Genomic DNA, 21127 nt, shown 5'->3' on the forward strand with positions numbered 1-21127 from the left:
GGGGCCCTTCATTGCTAATGGACTGCTACTTTTCTTCTGTGACTTTTGTTCTAGTCTGGTGGAGATAGTTACACCAGAAATGAGCATCTGGTGCCTGCTGTTCTTCTGACCTGCTACCAGTGAACCTTCTTCACCTCTTCCCTCAAATGACAGTGACACAGACATCCTGCTACAAATTGTGGGAGATAAGAAAATGAACAGAATAAGATGCAACAGAACCTGCAAAAGACTCAGCAGAACAATCTGAAAGTATGGCTCAGAACATACATACAACCAAGACCTACTGAAGGAAGTAGATTACATTTGTTCCATCTAGCATTGCAAATATTGTGTATACTCTTTAATCTTTACAGAATAAAACTAAAGCTTTTATGTGTTAAATGTCACGATTATGCAAAATAGCAAAATATTTATGCTGCATTATACATGAAGCATTGCTAACACAATAAAATTAGTTTAGGTCTGACGTGAAAATATACACTGTACATATTTGAATTTCTCCCCAAAATTCCTATACCACTCCACCATTCAGAAAAAGGCATAGGTAGTTTTCTTCTGTGGTGTCTCCTGTGGCATCTACAAATTTTCTATGTTTAGACCTAACCCAGAGACTATGAAAATGTTAAGCGCTGTGGTGATGGGGATGCTTGTGAAGAGTAATCATCCATAAGTATGCTGGGGTGAGCAACATTATTTAAAATTCAATGGGAAATTCAACCTCTTGTTTGAAGAAACAAACAAGAAATGGAATAATCTCATGATTTCTACATGTCACTATATTCTTCTGCTGTAAATCACTGGAAAAGATAACTACTAAACTGGACATAATGAATAATCAGAAGAAACTATTAAGTAAAATGTTAGACACAAATTCACTATTAGAATTACAATCACTTGAACATTTAAAACCTTCAAATCCTTTAGCAATGTATACAGTCGTCACTTCTGATTCGCGGGGGATACATTTTGGATCCACTGCAAATCGGAAAAAACACAAATACTGAAGCCCTATTGTTTTTAATGTCCATGTGCTCCTGTGCGCTGCGGGTGTGCACACTATATTGTCCCTCCTGGCTTCCTGTCTGTGGAAATTCAAAACTGAGAAAGGGAAGTCAGTGAATCTGGAGGGATGACTGTATTTTATATTTTGAACAGTGTGCTGTTTATAAATAAAGCAGAGGTATATATTCTCATTGGAAATAGCATTTTAGAAGGGGAAGAAAAAACAAAAATCAAAATAATTGCAAAACAGTTTCAAACAGTTCCAGATTCAGGTTTTAAAACTGTCGGCAGTGATTCAAACAGAACATTCCATCCCTATCCTGAATAAAAAAAGAAAACAAAAGGAAAAGTGTTACTAATATTAAATGCATTGAACTTAAGCCTTGCATTATCAGCCTTACACTTAAAAAGTTTCTTATTTATTTCTAAATTTATACTACCCTTCAGTAAACTATGTCAAAGTAATTTAATAAAGTTTTCAATCAAAATTGGCATAAAGCACAAATTTAGAGCAAAAAAGTTTCTTTAAAAAAAGGAAGATCAAATTTAGAGCTAAAACCTGCCATTTTATCATGGCAATAAAAATAAAGCTCACACAAGCACTCCCTTAATACCAAGTTTATTTTAAGATGGAATATTTATCTTCAACATATCCACTTTAAGTCCCAGAACAGAAGCTTGTATTTCTGTTCCATATAAATTGGAAACTATTTTTGTTCCTGAATACATTCCCTTTTCTGTTTTATACATGAAAACCAATCCCCAATAATAAAAGCTTACATCTTGCAGGTGTGACTCCTTTTTCTTTGCTGATAAATTTAAGTGCTTCTCCAGGGTGGAATAATACTTTTCACTTTCTTTGTCAAACTTCTTCTTTCCTTCCTGGAAAATAATACATTCCCAAATAAAGAACTGGAAACAGACATAGTAACAACAGACACCGAGGGTGGAAGAAAATCCTACTTAGCTGTTAGCTATAAAAGTGCACAGAAATTATGCTTTTGTGGGGTGGAGTGGGGTGGGGTGGGGTGGGGTGGGGTGGGGTAGGGGTGGTCAAACAAGTCAATTTAGTGGACTTCATATATGAACAAGAAAAACAGGGCATGGAAATAAACTTCTCAAAAGTAATTTATTCCAGTTACACAATACAGTGTTTGGAAAACAGCTTGTTGTTTTTACTTGCTGCACTGTTAGTAAAGTAACTTCTTGTGTCCCTTGTTGCACAGCTTATTAGTGCCTTTAGAAATAGAAAAATGCTCTTTTTTTCAGAGAAGTTTAAGATGATTAAAAATGACACAAAATGGGTGTGATATCAAAATGCCCCTTAAAATTGCTCTGTAAAGATAACATTTGAAAGTAACTAAAGCTTTTACTTGTTAGACCAATAATGTGACTTCACATTTACTTGTAAAGTTGTTTCTGAAGTATGGCTTTCTTATTCTTATTATCCAAAAAGTAATGAGTTACTGGTAACTACATCACTTGCAAAGGGTTACTTGCACATGCTGTAAGAAACACTATCCAAATGCCAGGCTGAAATTTTGTATCACTTCAAGTGTAATGCTGTCCAGGGAAGTCAGTTTATACATCTAATTGAAAGCACATACCGCACATGCAAAAAATAAAATTAAATAAATAAAATTTAAAAAATTGAAGGACACTGTGGGGTGCTACCCAGTTCCAACCCATTTGTCATGACATACCATGTATGTTCAGTACAGTAGTCAGCAAAAAAAAAAAAAAAAAGTATACGCAAAATACCAGTGCTGAAGATTTTCCTCATTTTTAAGTGCATTCCAGGATTGCATGTGTGCATGCAAGCTGTCAGGAGTTGCATATACTTTTATCCTGCCATAATGTAGTAATGGAATATACGGTAGTAATAGTATTTTTTAATAATGTTTTGCTTTAGAACTGTGAACACAGTCCAGGTGCTGAGATAAGCCAAGAAAGGAGTTGAGCATGCCCAAGGTGGTCTTGAGAGAATGCATCTGTTTGTACAGATGGTGTGGGAAGAAGCTGGAGAAATATGTTTATTATTTTTCACCAATTAGAATGAAGCCCGCCCGATGTTTGAATTATGTGCAGTTTAATTATGAAGTTGTAACATTTGCTGGTCAATGAAAGTCACCAGACAAGACCTGTATTTCTTAATAAAGGCTTCTGAGTTTCTACAACTGAGTCTAAATTTCTGAACAAGGGAATCCAACTGGGTTTGACACACATATGTACACGGTCTAGTTACTTTAGTCAATATCAGGGTAAAATTTACATGAAACTCTGAAAAGCTTGAAGCTGTCCAGGGATTCTACACTACTCCAAAGCAACAAGACTGAGGTCTACCAGATTCTTTCTTTTCCTTATTAACTAACCACATCCCACAGTTTTCATGTAATGGAAGAGCTCCTGCATTCTTGTAAATTTAGATGCTTCAATTGTTTTTTATATATATTAGATTATATATTGTTATATTAGTTACTCAATTCCTCTCATAAAAGCTAAATAGGAACAATTTCTGATGCTGGGGACAGGGTGAATGCCGAAAAGCTTTCTTTAAAACTTAAGTGTATGGAAACATTTAAAGGTAGTTTAAAACGTTTCAGTTCTCATAACCAACACTCTGATTTTGTAGGATGCATATGGGGAACTCAGACACATCACAGACACACACATATGTATATTTTCTTCCTTTGTGTTCTTAAAACAAGAAGGAAATGCATTTAAGAAATGCCAGCACCATGAGCAGAAGGGGTGTTTTTCAAAAGTACTTAGGTCAGCCTTTGAAGCCTCTGAGTCAGATGGTTATCACACTCTTCACCCGGACATGTGGGTTTGGCCCAGATAGGGTTGCCATAACCCGGTTGCAACTGGGTTTTTCCCGGTTTTGGCTGCACCTGCCCGGTCATGGCACGGGTGCAGCCAAAAACCGGGAAAAGCCCGGTTGCAGCGGGCTTGCTGGGCAACCCTCGGGGCCTCGCTGCCCTCCTCCTCCTCCCCTGCGCATGGTCGTGCGGAGGAAAAGGAGGGCAGCGAGGCCTGAGGCGGAGGAGGCTGCAGGGAGGCGGCGCCTCTTGGGCGCAGCCGCGCCAACCTCCCCGCCTCCCCGCAGCCTCCTCCCTCCTTCCTGGCCTCCGCGGAGGCCAAGAACAAGGTGAGGCCGCGGCGCTCGCCGGGGGGCTCCTCGCCTCCTTCCCGGCCTCCGCGGAGGCCAGGAACGAGGCGAGGCCGCGGCGCTCGCCGGGGGGCTCCTTGCCTCCTTCCCGGCCTCTGCGGAGGCCAGGAACGAGGCGAGGCCGCGGCGCTCGCCGGGGGGCTCCTCGCCTCCTTCCCGGCCTCCACGGAGGCCAGGAACGAGGCGAGGCCGTGGTGCTCGCCGGGGGGCTCCTCGCCTCCTTCCTGGCCTCCGATCGCGGCGGGGCCCAGGCGGGGAGGGAAAGCCTCCTTAAGTGGAGGCTTTCCCTCGCCGCTTGTCCTCCGCTCCCCGCCGCGATCGCAAGGTAAAATGTAGGACAAAATTTTCAAATGTAGGACACATTTTTGTGTGTCCTACATTTGAAAATTTTGTCCTACATTTTTCCCGGTTTGGAGGTCCGGCGCTATGGCAACCCTAGGCCCAGAGGATTGCTTGCTGCTAACCTGACCCTTTCCCAGCATTAAATTCTGCCTACACACCCATAGTAGCTTCCCAGAAATGGCAAAGAGAAAGTTTCACTATATCCTACCTGCTCCATTTTGGGACTGGTTAAATGAGTATGTGTCTTGCTAGAAAGAGGTACAGAAGACCTGGTTTTAACAGACAGAAGGCACTAGATTAAGTGGTTGTCCTCTTCTATATGTCATTCACACCCTTTGCAATAAGGAACATGTTGTTTCAAAGGTTGGCTAATGTTGCTTTTTAATCTCAGCTGCTTTCAGGAAGTTCTTTTGTTTTCCTCCTCAGGTGAAGTCAAAAATTCCATATGCTTTTCAGCTTTCTGTGTTGAAGCATCCCGAGGAATACAGATCTTGGACAAATTACACTGCAGCAGCAATTTAAATTAGTCACCGAAGAATAAATAACAATGACTAAAGCTTGCAGAACCCAAGTGTCCTTTGGGAGTCCTTTTATTCACAGCCATTACATTACATTCATTGGTACACCATTGTGAAAGTATGTATTACTAAGGTAGTCATCTCAGGTACTTATCCCCCCAGGTCCTCACTGAAGCACAGGTAAGTAATCTTTCAAAAATGCAAGCCTCTATTGTCTTTCTTTTTGTTTTCCTGCCATCATTTCAACAGTCCCTACACCACTTCCTTTTACCAGCACGAGACAGCACTCCTTCCCTCTCTGCTGTGTGATATTCTCAAATAAATGCAGGCAACTTCATATGTTGTCCCCAAGGAAATGCCATGTCCCTCTTGCTTGGATGGTTCTGATCTATCTTGTGACCAGGTCCTTCTGCCCCTACTCCCAGTTAAAAAGATCAGAAAATGGGCAGTCCAGTCTCCCCTCTTTGGGAGGGGCAGCAGGAGCAGGCTTAAATGGGGCCAATGATTCCTACTGATCCACTAGCTGGAGCCGTCATTCTTTCCTCTATATAGAGGTTGGTCCTCCAGGGATTCTCTTCTCCCTGAGCTCTCTTCCTGACTTCTTTCCCTTCCCTCCACCCCAGGAAGACTTTCATTTATGCTTTCATGTCCTTTACCCTATCTCTTCTCCATCACTCTTCTCCTCTGTCCTGACTCCTGACAATTCCCTCCTTAAATCTCCTGTGCTTATCTCAGACTTCACCTTGCTTCCCACAGCTGTGCCCACTCTTGAGTGTCATCCTGTGTTGGAGCTGCTTCATACCCTTTCTTGCCAATGGAGCAGGGCACTGCCACCTTTCATGGTCCATGACCTCCTTGTTGCTTTGGTAAGCCTGTTGCTGCTGCCAGCAAGCTGCTTCTTCTCTCACCCTACTACAGAGAATCCACTGTCTAGTATTTATACAGGCCAATAATATGGAATGAGCTATAGGGCTGGAAAAGACTCTGAAGTCTGGAACTCCAGAAAGACATTACAGAGTATTAAGCTAGGGGAACATTTGAAAATTTGGCCCAGTACAGACGGGCAGAAAGCTCTGTCCTCAGGCCAAAATTAGGGTTCAGGAGCGCATAGCAACCGCACGCTCCCGAACCCTAGTTTGTAATGGCAGTACCATCATGGCGGCCTCCCGTCCACACGGGGGCTGCCATGATGACACCACCACTGGCAGGGAGTGGCATCATGGGGGTGCCCTTTCCTGTTTGCACCGCCACAAAAAAGATGCCACTTTAGGTAGCTTCTTTTTGGCAGTGTGTTGATGCTGTAGCACCAACTTGGGGTAAAGACGGGTAGCGCAGAGCTGCCCGTCTGTCAAGCCCCATTGTCCTCATTACTCCTGTCTCTTAATTCTGTCAACTCACCATCTACATGGTGGTAGAACTGCTGTGCTGGCATGGAAGGAGTTGGAACAGGGTGTAAAACTGAGCCAATGTACTGCAACAGAACACAGTACTAACTCATAATTACTATCGTTTACACTCTCATACAAAACAGGTGCTCTCATGATAAAGTTTTTAAAATGGGATGCCAATGAGCACCTGCAAAGTTCTTTATGATATTTCTGCTGCTTGCGTTTTCAACACATCTGTTAGAAGAAAATTCATATTATTCTCGGTTCTTTACATTTGGACTATTAAGGGTGAGAAAAAAAGCCTTTTAAAAACATGAAGAGTAAACAAATATAAGAAAATGTTTAAACAATTAAAAGGTACAGTATACACATGTTTCAAGTATTATAAGCATGTAAAGAAAGTTGACTGGAAGAGAATCAACTCATTTCAAATGTGGTGTTGGAGAACAGTTCTCTGGATTCAGTGGACTGCTAAAAAGACAAATAAGTTGGTCCTAGAGCAAATCACACCTAAACTCTCCCTAGAACCAAGATGACTACACTGAGACTGTTGTATTTTGGCCATATCATGAGATGACATGACTCACTAGAAAAGACCATAATGCTTCATTGGAAAGCAGCAGGAAAACAGGAAGACTACATCACTGATGGATAAACTCAGTCAAAGAAACCCCAGTCTTGCACTTATAGGACCTGAGTAGGGCTACTGATGACAGGATGTCTTTGAGGTCTCTCAGTCACAGGGTTGCCATAAGTTGAATCTGGCTTGCCAGCAATTAAGACCAACATGTTTCACTGATGAAAAGTGTTAAAATATAAAACGTCAGGGGGAAAAATCAAGCACATAGGACTATGCTTTCTGCAACATATTTGCTTTTTAAAATAAAGAATTCTCAAAGATTGTCTTGTTGCACAAATTCAGTTAATATGAAGTTATATACTTCATTCTATTGGGCTGATTCAAGCAGAATTACTTACAATGCAATCTTATGATTACATTCTTACAGGTTTGATGGATCTTACTCCTAGGTAAATGAATATAGGACCATAGCCCCAAGACATTATTTGCATACAAGAATCTGCAGTTATTAACAAGCCATGAGATTAGCCTGGAGGCTCTCTGTATGTTTTATAACAGAAACCTCATGGGGCAAAATTCTCCCCAAATGCTCCTTTCACTCAGCATGTAAGCGAAACCAACCATGTGAGTCACAATGCAAAATGAGCTCCTGTACCAAATAGTTAAGCATTTAATTTGTTTTGACAATGATAAATTAGCCATTTATATTCTGCAACATTTCATACAAACCCTGGTAAAAGCCTGCCCACGTACAAAACATGCAAGCATTGGTAACAGAGAGTGAAAATGTTTACCCCCTCATAGAATGAAAACAACAGATAGCCTGTTACACTATGTGCAATTGTTCCTCCTCCATGCAACATTTACTGTTCTGAAACCAGTTATACTGAAAGAGAAGTTAACAACCGTGACTTCCTGTTACTAGGGTACCTGTGGCCTGAGAGCTGCATTTACTGGAAAGCAACAGCACAAATTGGATTTTTAACATTTTCTCTTTACTACGTAGCACACCCCACCATTTTTTCTTCCAGTGGTATTCGATGAAGGAAACATCCAAAACAACTGCAGCATATGTTTTGCCATAACTCAGCAACTACAATTGAATTTACATCTTCATTTTTTATTTAAGCCATGATGGAACTGCTAGGAATCCCCTAATAGATGCTAGTACACCAGCCTTTTCTGGCTTGTAAAAAGAAATTACTTGGACAAATATTCCCATGAACATTATAAAAACAAAAGCACTAGCCTTTCTAACCTGTAAATCTGCAAATACAGATCATCATCTAAAATTTCCAATGAAAAGCAATCTTTCATTTCAGTTGAGTGCTTCCTCATTCCGAGTCCTTTAAAGATGTGTTTCCAATAAAAGTTAGTGGATAAGTAATGTATTCCAAGAAGGGACATGTACACAATAATAGTAACTCTGCATCCCAGTAAGAGAAAATTCCATCTTAATATGAAAAAGGCAATATGAGGATTTGCATACTGCTTGAACAAAAGCAGCAACACAAACTGCAAACCTTCAATGGTCTATTATTGCATGTGAACTCTGCACGTTCTTCCTGCAATTCTGCATATCCTTCCTGCAATATCTTGTTGGTTTATAACTCTGGATTGCTAGGAGAGAGATGAGCCAGGTTTCCCTGTCTGCTTATTAAACAAACCAATCCCCCTTCTCTCCATGGTTTATTTAATCTCTTCCACTCACAGCAGGAGTGATCAGAAGGTACACATGAGCACACTGGTTGTAAATCAACTGCTTGTAAACTAGGTTTAGAACAAAACTAGACAAGTATCTAAGATTGTCAGTATCATTTTGGCCTAGCATTACTCCAAGAATTCTTTGAATTCATCTTTCAAAAATATTGTGCAATAGCTCAAATCACCATCGCAGATTCAAGAAATAAGAATGTGAAACAACAACTGGACAGAGTTTATTAGTTATGCTACTGATTTTCTAGGCACAAGAAAATGATTCTTAATATAGGTCAAGTATCCCTTATCTGGAATTCCAAAATACAAAATATCTGTACTGCAAAATCTATACTTGTCCAGATGGGTAGCTGTGCTTTGTTTTCTGGTTGTTCAATGTACACAAACACTCATTCACAAAAATATTTAAAATATTGTGTATGTTTATTGGTGTATATCAAACATAAATGAATGTTTAGACTTGGTTCCCATCTCTGAGATACCTCATTATATATCCCCCCAAAAAACCAAAACAACAAACAAACAAACAAACCCCCATGAAATCCAAAACACTTCTACAGTTTTTGTGGGTTTTTTTGGGCTATGTGGCCATGTTCTAGCAGAGTATCTTTTTGACGTTTCGCCAGCATCTGTGGCTGGCATCTTCATCTTCTCTGAAGATGCCAGCCACAGATGCTGGCGAAACATCAGAAAGAAACTCTGCTAGAACATGGCCACATAGCCCAAAAACCCCCACAAAAAACTATGGATGCCGGCCATGAAAGCCTTCAACTTTACAAAACATTTCTGTTTTTAGTCATTTCAGAGAAAGGATACTTGACTTATATTTGTTTTATCATCTAAATAGAATGATGCCAGAATGAAAGTAGGAAAACTCTTGCCCTCTCCTAAAATTATATTGCTGAGTATGTTGGGAGTTTTTGACATGTGTACCAGCTTATACCCCTCAAGTAATAATATCGAAGTTCCAGCTCACATATGGGAAACCAACAATGTGTCTCCCACAACATGAGTTGCTTCTCCAGAATGAGAAGGAAATATGCTCCTCACACATGACCGAACTTTTCAAATACTGCTAGCCTTACTTCAAGAAGCAGGTGCCTTAATCCAGTGGAATATCGTGAGGGTAGATTTTGTTTGTTCTTGTTTTGAGAAGACTTTGCCAGATGTAAGATACAGTGCAGATCTGAGTCTCCTGTACTATATCTTAAAAGTGATAACAAAGTTTTTGCACCCTTCTAATTAATTAAGGAGAAATGCTCTTACCATAATTTTCTTTAAAATTTCATCAAGTGCTGTTAATCTTTGATGATAAAACAGTAATCTTGATTTAATCTATACAACATCTTGGATATAATGTTCACTCCCCCACCCATCCACACACTTTGTGAGTCATGGATTTTACAGCCTTCAGTCTTTGATTCATACCAAGTGCTTGGTTTAACATTTACTTAGAGTATTCTAGTAGAAGCCACTTGGCTATGGACCAAGAGTTTTCCTGTGACTATTGTCATCTATAATCTATATTACCTCTGAAGGAAGTCCCAAACACTCAGTTAACACCCAAATAAGCTCAAATTTCATTTCTGCAAATGACTACAAATGGCACTTACTGGATTCTAAAGTCAACAGGATTCTTACACTGCATTCAGTTTGGGGTTATATTATTTAGGTCTAACAGTACTTTCTTTTTCTTAAAAATGATTATCTAACTCTGCACAAAAGTACAGAATGGCCAGAATCCTGTGGCCATCATATATCTGTAGTTCCCTTACACATGGTTGTACTTTTTTGATTGTTGCTCAGTGGAAGTATTTTGTGTCATGTCTTTTTAGATTGTAAGCCTGAGGGCAGGGAACCGTCTGAATATAAGCTGCTATGAGAGCCTTTAAGCCTGAAGAGCAGGGTATAAATACAGCAAATAAATAAATAAATAAATAAATTCAGTTCATGGTTGCATAAGCAGAGTTCCTCAAATCTAACCATTTCACAAGGATCTAAATCATACTGTGAGCACTAACTAGAGAGCCATTGAATCAACTGGATTTATCTATGGGTCAACACATCACTCGACAATGGTTTCAATTAGTCTTGTTTTTAATTACCATGAAATCAGTTTCAACTTATTCCAACCCTATGAAAGAAAAAATTCCAAGACATCTTGTCATCAACTGTCTTACTCAGGTCCTTAAACTCAGGGCTTGATTGCAAACCAAATACTATACAAAAATGACTACAATGTTATTATTTTTGGTAAGTATACAAGGCTATATAATTTGGGTCAAGCTAGGTCGCAGAAGTGTTCACTTATGCTCATTATGCTGCCATCATATACAAAATGGAGGAGATGTTTGCATGCGTAAAGACTGCAGAGCAAACATCGATGGTAGCAAAGAGCCATGAACAAGTTGCTAAATGTTTTAAGCATGTATGCTGTTCTCCATTCATTTTTGTCTCAGTGCCAAATTTGTGGGTGAGAGAAGCTAAATATCTGAATCTCCACATTTGTGCATTTTCTAGTACTTTTCAAGCTGTCAAAGGAGCAGATCTACACTGACCCTAGGTTTCTCAGCCTAGGATCTCTTCTAAGCCTGGTAGCTACATGGATGGGAATATGATATGGATGAAGGCCTGACAATATGTCCTCCAGCTATCTAAAAAAAAAAAAAGAAGAAGAGATGCAAAGCAGCATGATTATGGGTGTGAGGATGTGGGGAGCTAAGGAATCCTGTTCAGTTTTATCTCCCCAGTCTTCATGTAAAAACAATGGTACAAGAAAAACAAAACAAAAACTTGTGCTTTCAAGTTGTAAAGACTGAAGTGTAAAGTTACACAGAGTAAAATGGTGCAATCTCATAAGCATCAGTGGAATTTGCATTTGTGCAAGTTTTCACAGAACTGAAGCATTAAATATGAAATATAGGCAGACAGCCTGATTACAAAAACTGCAACTTAAAAAAAACAACCACCAGTAATATATTTGGTACAGCACCTGCATAATGCTTTCTGCCAGAGATAACATACTGCTGATCTCAAAAATATTTCTTTAAAAATCCACTTTTTTCATTTCACATCTCTTATATTTTAAAGAGAACAGCTTTAAGGACAGCTTTTTCCCCATAGGGAAGGGAACGTGACATAATTAATCTCACAGTAATAATTCTAAATTGAGATCCACGTGATGGGTAGTTTTAAGATATATAATACCTCTCTGAGAAATAAAAAAAAAATGAAATGAAATATTGTACTTTGACATATTATTTGAAATAGTATGCTATTTGAAAATGAGCAACTGAACCAGTGGAGTCTGATTACGCTCTCTATTGATCTCCTTTGACTATTTTAATGAAACATCACTGTGTGTGTTCCGTGGTCTATTTGTCATACTTTGCAGGGTATGTTCCATTTCCAACAACATGTAACCACACACATACTTGTAGAAAATTGTAAGGAAGTTATGAAGGCAGTTTGTCTGCACCACACGATACTAATATGTAGTCTTCAAACATGGAGATTCCAATTAGAAACCCTGACAAATAGCCATGACAGACCTACATGTGTTATTTCTGTGTTGACTTGATGTAGAACTGAGCAATAGTCCAGCCTAGACTATCACAGTAGGGAAGAGAGGTGAGTGTCCCACCAACATTTGTAATGCACAGAGACCATGATGAAAAACCATTGACACACTTATACTTCACAGATCTGGGAAACCCAAATGTGGATCAAAATTTAATCCCTGGTACCTCTAGTCAGGACTCTGGGATACCAGGATTTGAATCTCCACTCAGCCATAGAAACTCACTAAATGACCTTGGGCGCATGACACTCTTTCAGCCTCAGAAGGAGGCAATGGCAAACCCCCTCTGAAAAAGGAGGAAGGACGGGGCAGGGGGAAAAAGAAGAAGAAATATGGCAGCACCTTTAAGTCTAACCGGCTTTTATTTTCACATAAGCTTTCATGGATAAGTTACGGCAAGAGTCATGATTTGCATTTTTCTGGATCTTACTACATTCCACCCCACTCCCACAACTGTGTAAATATGCTTTATACTTTATATTTTATATGAGCATTTGTTATCATTCTGTAAGCATCCAAAAAACTGGATTTATATCCACAAAAGCTCATGTGAAAATAAAAGCCAGTTAGTCTTAAAGGTGCTGCCACTGCTCTTTTTCTGTCTTCTCCTTGCTTCTTCTTTTTTATGCTGCAAGAGACTAATGCAGCTATTTCTTTGAAAAACTACCCTTCTGAAGAAAAAAAACTTGCTAAGAAAACCTGTGATAGGTTCTCTTTTGGGTCCCTTCAGAGAGGAGGGGGTATATAGAGCATATTTTTCTATATGGTAATTTTATCTATTCCTCTTTTATTGTTATCTTAGAATGTACGCCTTGGGCAGGCTTTTATAAACTTTTTAATTTTACCGACTTTGTACAGCGCTGTGTATAATTACAGCGCTTTAGAAATAAAGTTTAATAATAATAATAATAATAATAATAATAATAGATGATGATGATGATGATGATGATGACGACAACGACGATGATGCCACCACCATAAATCAGAAACAGTTTGAAAACACACATGAGCAACAAGTCTGAGTCCGAGACCAGGAAAAAGGTGGGATACAAATAATTATCGTCATCATCATGAAGTCTGCCAGTCTGTGTTGACAGCATTTAACCAACTAACCAATGGACTGACTGTGGTAGCTTTGAATAGTCTAACAAATTTTAAAGTGATCTCCACTATCGTAAAAGTGATTGCAAGTTTTAATTCACTGCTTTGTGACACACTTTCTCTTGTAAGTCACATATCTGTCTCGTTTTAGAGGATGAAGCTGCTTTTCAATTATTATGGAGTGGGCGGCAGTACGTCTGTCTATTCTCCACACACAGTTCTTTTTAAAACTTTATCATATCATCTTTTGCCTTCCTTTTCCTAAGCTAAAAAGTCACAAATATTTTAGCCTAGCAAAGTACTCCAATCTCTTGGTTATTTTTACTTGCTCTTTAACTGACCTTCCACTTAAGAGTGCCTGATGTTACTGGAAAAAATTACTCATCTTAAAGTTTATTTACAGATTTATATTCCTCTTCGCTAACATTCAAAGGGGCTAACAGTGGAGAAAGAAGTAAACATTAAATACAGCATCTACTGAAACAAATTTTCCCAGGCATCCATCAAATAACATCGCAGCAGAGCACTTCACAGTTTGGTTGCCAGGGCCAATTATGGAAGAACAACCTCATCCTCATGGTTAAAAATTGTTTACAACAGTTTTCCTGTTTACAAAAAGAAAAAGAAAAATAGTTGATAAATCCAAGGTTAACCGGGGCCACCCAGCCCTTCATTTATGCAGCTAAAGTAACTGTGGATTTTAGTGTGAGGTTCTTGTTCATGTCCTGCTCACAGTACCTATATTTTGGCCAGGAAGAACAAGTGTACAAATTAAGGATCCTCCATTCAAAGGGCTAGGTACATCATTTCATATTCCCTATCCCTGCCGTGAAAGATAGAAAGCCCTCAAACCCTCTGTGGAACCTGAAATAGACCAGCTTCAGTGCGCCATGGCAAAGTGCTAACCATCAGTGGTTCCTACAGTAAATAAGGAAGGCTGTACAGTCGGTCTTCTGTATCCATGGCTTGAAAATATTACAAAAATATATAAAGTCCCAAAAGCAAACCTTGATTTTTTCATTTTATATATGGGACACCACTTTACTATGTCATTGTATTTAATGAGATTTGAGCATCCATGGATTTTGGTATCCACAGGAGTTCCCGGAACCAAACCCCAGCAAGGCCTACTATACCTACTGTAGAAGCCTTTGGTTGGGAGCACAGACACAGTGCAAATCCAAGCAATACTCAAGTGATTTTATTACACAGCCTTACAGTAGTATACTATTCATCCTTGGACTCCAAGAGAGCAGCTGGGAATGCTATTTCCTCGCTGCACCCCTTGCAACACACACCTTTCATTAAGCCCTAGCATTGTCCTTTATGCACAGACACTCAAATAGAGACAACTTTCCAGTCACCCCATGGCATAAATACGCAACCCTTAGATATCAACTTCATCTAGTTGAGAAAGTACTGGAAAGCAATCTCTCCCAACAGCCAATTCACATCCTATTTTCCAGCATGGAAACTCACTCTAAGGTCAAGTTAATGTGAAAGAACAGTGTTGCTGTATATCCTTGCACTGTGAGAGCTTTTTAAATGTAATGTGAGAAAGATTAAATGTAAAAGAGGTCAAACATTTCTTTACTGTACCTTTTTGGTACTCTCCCAAGCTAGGTTGAACATCAGTTTTGTATGTTGCCCTTCACTTTTAAAATGAGTACAATATAGGTGAAAACATACACAAGAGAAACATTACAACTAAATGAAACTATTAACAATATTAAAAGAATTTAATATAATTTAAAAAAATAAAAACAGTTTAAAATGTCATCATGTGCCTTTCTGACTTATGGACACCCCTAAGGTGAATCTCTCATGGGGTTTTCAGAGGGGGCTTGTCATTGCTTTCCTCTGATGCTGAGACTTGGTCAAGGTCACCCAGTGGGTATCTGAGGCTCAGTAAGGATTTCAAACCAGATCTTTCACAACTGAGTAGAGATTTCAGCTCTGATCTCTCAGAGTTCTAGTTTAGCACTGAAACATTAGACTATGCTGGCTCTAGTAGTTAAAAATAGTACAATTAAACAACACAGCACCCTCTTAAAAGTCCTTCCTTTACAAACTTTAGTTGTAAAACCCTGTCAGAATAAAAAATAAGGAAGAGGCTGTTTTGGTCCCTCTGGAAAGGGAGTTCCAAAGACCAGGAGCAGCCACTGAGAAAGCCCTATCTTGCATCCCCAACAGCAGTGGCTATGAAGGTGGTAGTCCTAAGAGAAATGCCTCTCCTAATGATCTCAGGGCAAAAGTACAGGGTGCCTTAGGGTTGCCATAAGTCCAAAATAACTTGAAAGCACACAACAACAGCAAAGTAAAATAACCAACATTTTGAATTGTGCCTGGAGATAGACCAGTAGCAAGTAGAGCTGTTGTAGCAAGGGAGTTGTATGGTCTGTATAATCAGCCCCAGCCAACAATCCAGCTGCAGTTCTACGTACCACCTGAAGTTTCCAAGCACTCTTCAAAGGCTGTCCCTATGCAGAGCACGTTACAGTAATTGAAACAGGATGCAACTGGCGCATGTGCCAGTGTGGTCAGATCAGATGTCTCCAGGAACAGGCATAGCACACAAAGTATGTTAAATCACTCCTGGCCATAGCAGAAATGTGGGCCTCCAGACTGACTTCAGAAGAATACCCAAGCTATGAACCTTACACTACACTCTGACTGGAGTATAATTCCATCTAACAGAGGCTGGATCTCTGTTTCCTATCCAGTTCCCTACTCTGTGTTCAATACACCATCCAGAGAACTCTGATTATTGGGAAAATTAAATAAATAAAAGAGCAACCAAACTGAATGCATGAGGTAACACAGTAAAATCTCTTTCTTCTTTACATGGAGGCAAGTGAGTATGCTAGCAGAAGAGGGATATATCCATGGTAGCCACAGAAGAAGGAACGCTACCTTCCCTGTGACAAGCATAATTATAACAATCTTCCCCTATCTAATGGGAGCCCTACCTTTTTAGCCCTGCCTCTTTATTTCCTGAATCAAGGAGGATTACGCTACATGGCCAACAAAGCTCTTCAAACTATACCTTTGAACTATACCCTTCTCCTACCACCTGACATGTTAGAAACTCTTAATTTTTTAAAGGTTAGTCTAGACCATATCAAAGCCTTTGATTGCATAGATCATGAAAAGCTATGGATGGCTCTTAAGGGCATGGATGTGACTACACCTGATAGTACTAATGAGAAATCTGTATTCAGGACAAGAGGCTAGTTAGAATTCGGAGAAACAGATTGGTTTCCAACTGGAAAACAGGTCAGACAAGGATGTGTTCTATCATCCTACTTGGTCAACTTGTATGTAAAAAACATAATAAGAATAACAGTTTTCGGCTCAGAAGGAGGAGGAGTGAGGATAGGAAGAAGGAATGCCAACAATCTTAGATATGCAGATGACACCATATTACTAACAGAAAACAACAGATTTGGAACAATTACTAAAGAAGTTTAAAAACAAAAGTACAAAGGCAGGCCTAATGTTGGACATAAAGGCTTGTTACAGACCGCCCCTTTGGGGTGGCCTGTAACTGGCCCTTTCGCCGCCGGATCAGGGCCTCAGCTGCCAGAACGGCAGCCTCTGAGGCCCCGATCCGCCACTCTCCAGGCCGCGGGGAAGCGGTAAAAGGCTGCTTCCCTGTGGCCTGGAAATGGGTGTCCTTGGGGCTTCATGCCCCAAGGACACCCGATGGCGGCGGGGAGGAGGAGAAAGGGGCCGCTTGGCCCCTTTCTCCCTTGCGTCCCTGGCGCAGCTGTCTAAAAGCTGTAGCAGCGACGCAAACCGCAGAAGAAGCTCCGTTTCGGAGCTCCTTCTCATGCCGCGGAAAGGGCGCTCTAGGCGCCCTCGCGTGGTGCGACGACGTCACAACTGAGCTTCCTCGTTTGGAGGCAGCGCGGTGGTGGCGTAGTCATGGCGGCCCTCGCCATTTTATACGGACTCGATCCGTACTAGGGTTAGGGACGTCCGGAAGGGACGCCCCTTTCTAACCCTAATACGGACCCAGTCTGTACTATTACGCCCGTGCGGAACGGGCCAAAGAAAACAAAAATAATGACTACAGAAGAAATACATAAATTTAACATAGACAATGAAGAAATTGAAATAGTTAATGAGTTTCCATACCTAGGCTCAAACACTGATCAGAATGGTGACTGCAGCCAAGAAATAAGAAGAATAGTAAGCATTGGAAGGGTATCTATGAAAGAAGTAGACAAGATCCTAAATAGTAAAAATATACTACTATTCCAACAAGTCAGAATCATCCAAGCCATAGTGTTCCCCATCACCAGGTACAGATGTGAGAGCTAAACAGTGGAGAAAATGGATAGGAAAGAAATCAACTCATTTGAGATGTGGTGCTGGAGAAGAGTGCTAAGGATACTGTGGACAGCCCAAAATACAAACAAATGGTCCTTGAGGAGGTCAAACTAGAAATCCCCCTAAAAGCCATGATGATGAAACTGAGACTGTCATATTTTGGCCACATCATGGGAAGGCATGATTCAGTTGAAAAGGCATTAATGCTTGGAAAGATGGAGGGCAGTAGACAAGGAGGAAGACTCCACACTAGACGGAGAGAGTCACTAAAGCCATGAATCAACAGGAATTGAGCAGAGCAGCGGAGGATAGAGGGCACTGGTGATATCTTATCCACAGGGTAGCTATGGGTCTGGATCAACTCAAGGGCAGTTATCAACAAACAATATACCAAGAGACAAGTAGAGTTTTTTTCACGCTGATAGTAGAGGAGAATACAGGCTACTAGCTTCAGCAGCTCAATAAACATGTTAGTAACTTTTGCAAGCCTGTAGTACTAATTTGTCTTACAGGATTGATTATTGGAAAGATTACAAGATATTGTACAGTGGATGCTTTGATCTCTCTAAAGTGCTATATAAATGCAAAGTATTATTAGATACCAGGCCAAATCAACAGAGAAACAAACAGATCTGTCTCTTGCTGTGCCAAAAGCAATAGCAAGACAGATGGAATGCAGTGTGGAAGAGAGGCGGGAGGAAAGAAGAAGCCTTTATTTGATATCTTGGTTTGCTCCATCATCTTTTTTCATCTGACATGGACTGTAATAAAGAGACCAATGAGTGCATGAACAAATATTGCTTAAATGCTGTACAGAAGGGATAAGAATGCACCACAGAAAGGTTTGGCCTAAAAGCAGACAGCACAGTAATCCATGATCTCAACAACATTTCCAGCTGGGGACCAGCAAACCACATTGACCAAATAAGGCAAGTGACTTCGTGCTTAAAATCCTTTCCCACTTAGCTCACTCCGTTTTTCCTATGATTTGTGCTATAAATGATAGAGGTCACTCTTCTTCCCTGCCCACACTGTCTAACTCAGATAGAATAAACCACTAAGCTGCTCAATGTATAGCACAGTTTGAATACTCTTGGGGTGGAGGTCCAGGAGAAAAGAGATGGGAAGAAACTCAGTTATATTTACAAATGTGAACACATACTGACACACACTTTCCTCCCCCCTCTCACAACTTTTTTGAATTTAAGCAGCTATGCCACCATTCGAAGGGCATGACATTTTCAAAAACACTATTATATCCACCCCATCCTCCATTTATCAGATCTTTCAACCTCCAAATAAGTTAGGGGAAAAGGCTATTTTGAAATGGTGCACATTTTAAAGTGATTTTTTTTTTTAAAAAAATAACATTGTGCTTACCTTAAGCTACATATTGCTTTCAATGTTAAACCAAGCTACTCTTCTGTTGTTTGTAACTTCTGGGTTCCATTCTACAGGAATGAATTTTTCAAACATACCACTACCAGTCCAACAGGTCAGACATGAAAATTTCAACTGTACAGAAATTAGGATCCATTAGGATCCAAAAAGATGAGGCAGATGTTCCTGGTTGGTTAAAGGATAGCTGACTGAATATAATGTGTCATGATTGATTTTGCCATTATTATGGGACACCATTTTACTACACCACTGACTGTAATGGGACTTGAGCATCCATGGATTTTGGTATCCACTGTAGGTCCTAGAAACAAAACCCAGCAGATACCAAGGCCCCACTGTATTTTTAATAATTTTGTGCATGAGCCAACCATCCATGTAAACAATTTTGGTTTTGAATTATTTCGGATTTTTGAATTCTGAATAAGGGATAGTTAACCTGTATGACTAGCTGATTCACAGGGCATAACAGCTAATTCTGAAATGATACTTTTCAAGCAGAGGTGGAATATACATTTTGAGATTAGTTCTACCTTACCAGTGTATGTCCCTGAAATTCTGACATTCTGCTTCTCCAATTTAATATTCCATGAGAATATACACTGTGAAGTGAATTCATACATACAGTTTTTAGGGAAACAAAACAGTAAGGCTTTGCCATTGTACTTGATAATGATTTCTTGTCTAGTCCACCAATAAAGGTTTAGCTAAATAAACCATGCTATCATATTATGTTTGAATGCAAGTATTATGTTAGATTATTTCCAGGCCCCCATCCTTCCATAAGAGAAGGGTGGGAATTGTCTGCTCCTACAGTTGTTGGACTGAAACTACCAGAATTTCTCACTATTGCCTTTGCAAGCTACAGGTGATAGGAGCTGCAGTTCAATATCTGGACGACAACATGATTCACACTCCTAAACTGGCTCTGATGTTATAAATAGGCACAGATATTAATAAATAATTGCAGAGTAGGCTATATAGTTGTACATATTTATAAAATTCTGAAACCACTTGAACTTTGCTCTTTGACTTTTTAAAATTGAGAACAATTATGTAATGAACAGAGAAAGAAGGCTGATTCTCTCTGAATCTTCTCTGTTAAATTTTATAATATATATTTTTAATTCCTATATATTATAACACTTCAAAATGTCAAAATTAAAATGGTTCAATTTTGCTAGCTACTAAGCCCAATGTATATGTATTAAGTTATTAAAGTCTGTATTTCCAAGTTAATATTTTAAAACATCCTTCTCCCAGGTGGTGAAGAAACTGCTGAATATCTATTAAATATTAAAGCATGTATATTCCTTGAATATAAACTATGGGCACCAAGCCTTGGAGGTATTACTATCTTGGGAGCATGATTTGTTTCTATCACTAAATATTTTTTCTAATTTGGGAGGTTTACTCTTTAATATCTGATACCATATCTCAACACCAACTCAACTTGCTGATTTCCCACACACCCTGGCATCAAACAATGTTCCAAACAATAATTCAGTACCAGCATAAGATTCTGCCCAGATACCTCATTATTTTACATCAGCATAAGTCACACTCTCCACAAATATATGAGAAACATGCATTATTATTCTGCAAAATGGAAACAAGAGAATATCTGCAATGTGGGTGAGATACACTGTCTGTTCCTTATCAGAGGGAGAGGGAAAATGCAGACGATGCCACTCTCAATACTACAGGTACTTTGCATATTGCTTCTCTGCCTTTTGGCTAAGATCATGTGTAATACTACTTTGCATATGGGTAAGAGCAATATTTCCAAAGAGTGAATTTGCATATGGACATGAACAATATTTCAGAAGCAAATGGCATATTTTTTTTGTTTTTCAATAGAGTAGCCTAATTAAATAGAAAACAGATCACCCCAGGAAAAAAAAGAGTAAAAATTAAGGGTGTGTGTATGTAAACATATTAAGAGTCCTGTTATTCCAGAGTTCAAATGTTTAATTTATAGGTCAACTTAAAATC

General features: G+C 39.6%; 1 protein-coding gene across 2 annotated transcripts in view; it reads right to left on the minus strand.

The window, feature by feature from the left end:
* The window catches only part of ARHGAP42 (Rho GTPase activating protein 42), a 207017-nt gene that overhangs the window by 75760 nt on the left and 110130 nt on the right, over positions 1-21127 (minus strand). For both annotated transcript variants that reach the window (XM_089512781.1, XM_089512782.1), the window contains one exon: positions 1783-1884. In XM_089512781.1, the coding sequence (XP_089368907.1) occupies positions 1783-1884 (102 nt within the window). The remainder of the gene's footprint in view (positions 1-1782; positions 1885-21127) is intronic.

Source organism: Sceloporus occidentalis, unplaced genomic scaffold (assembly GCF_023333645.1).
Source record: "Sceloporus occidentalis isolate IW3139 unplaced genomic scaffold, rSceOcc1.0.p SCAF_2, whole genome shotgun sequence".
Classification (NCBI taxonomy): Eukaryota; Metazoa; Chordata; class Lepidosauria; order Squamata; family Phrynosomatidae; genus Sceloporus; species Sceloporus occidentalis.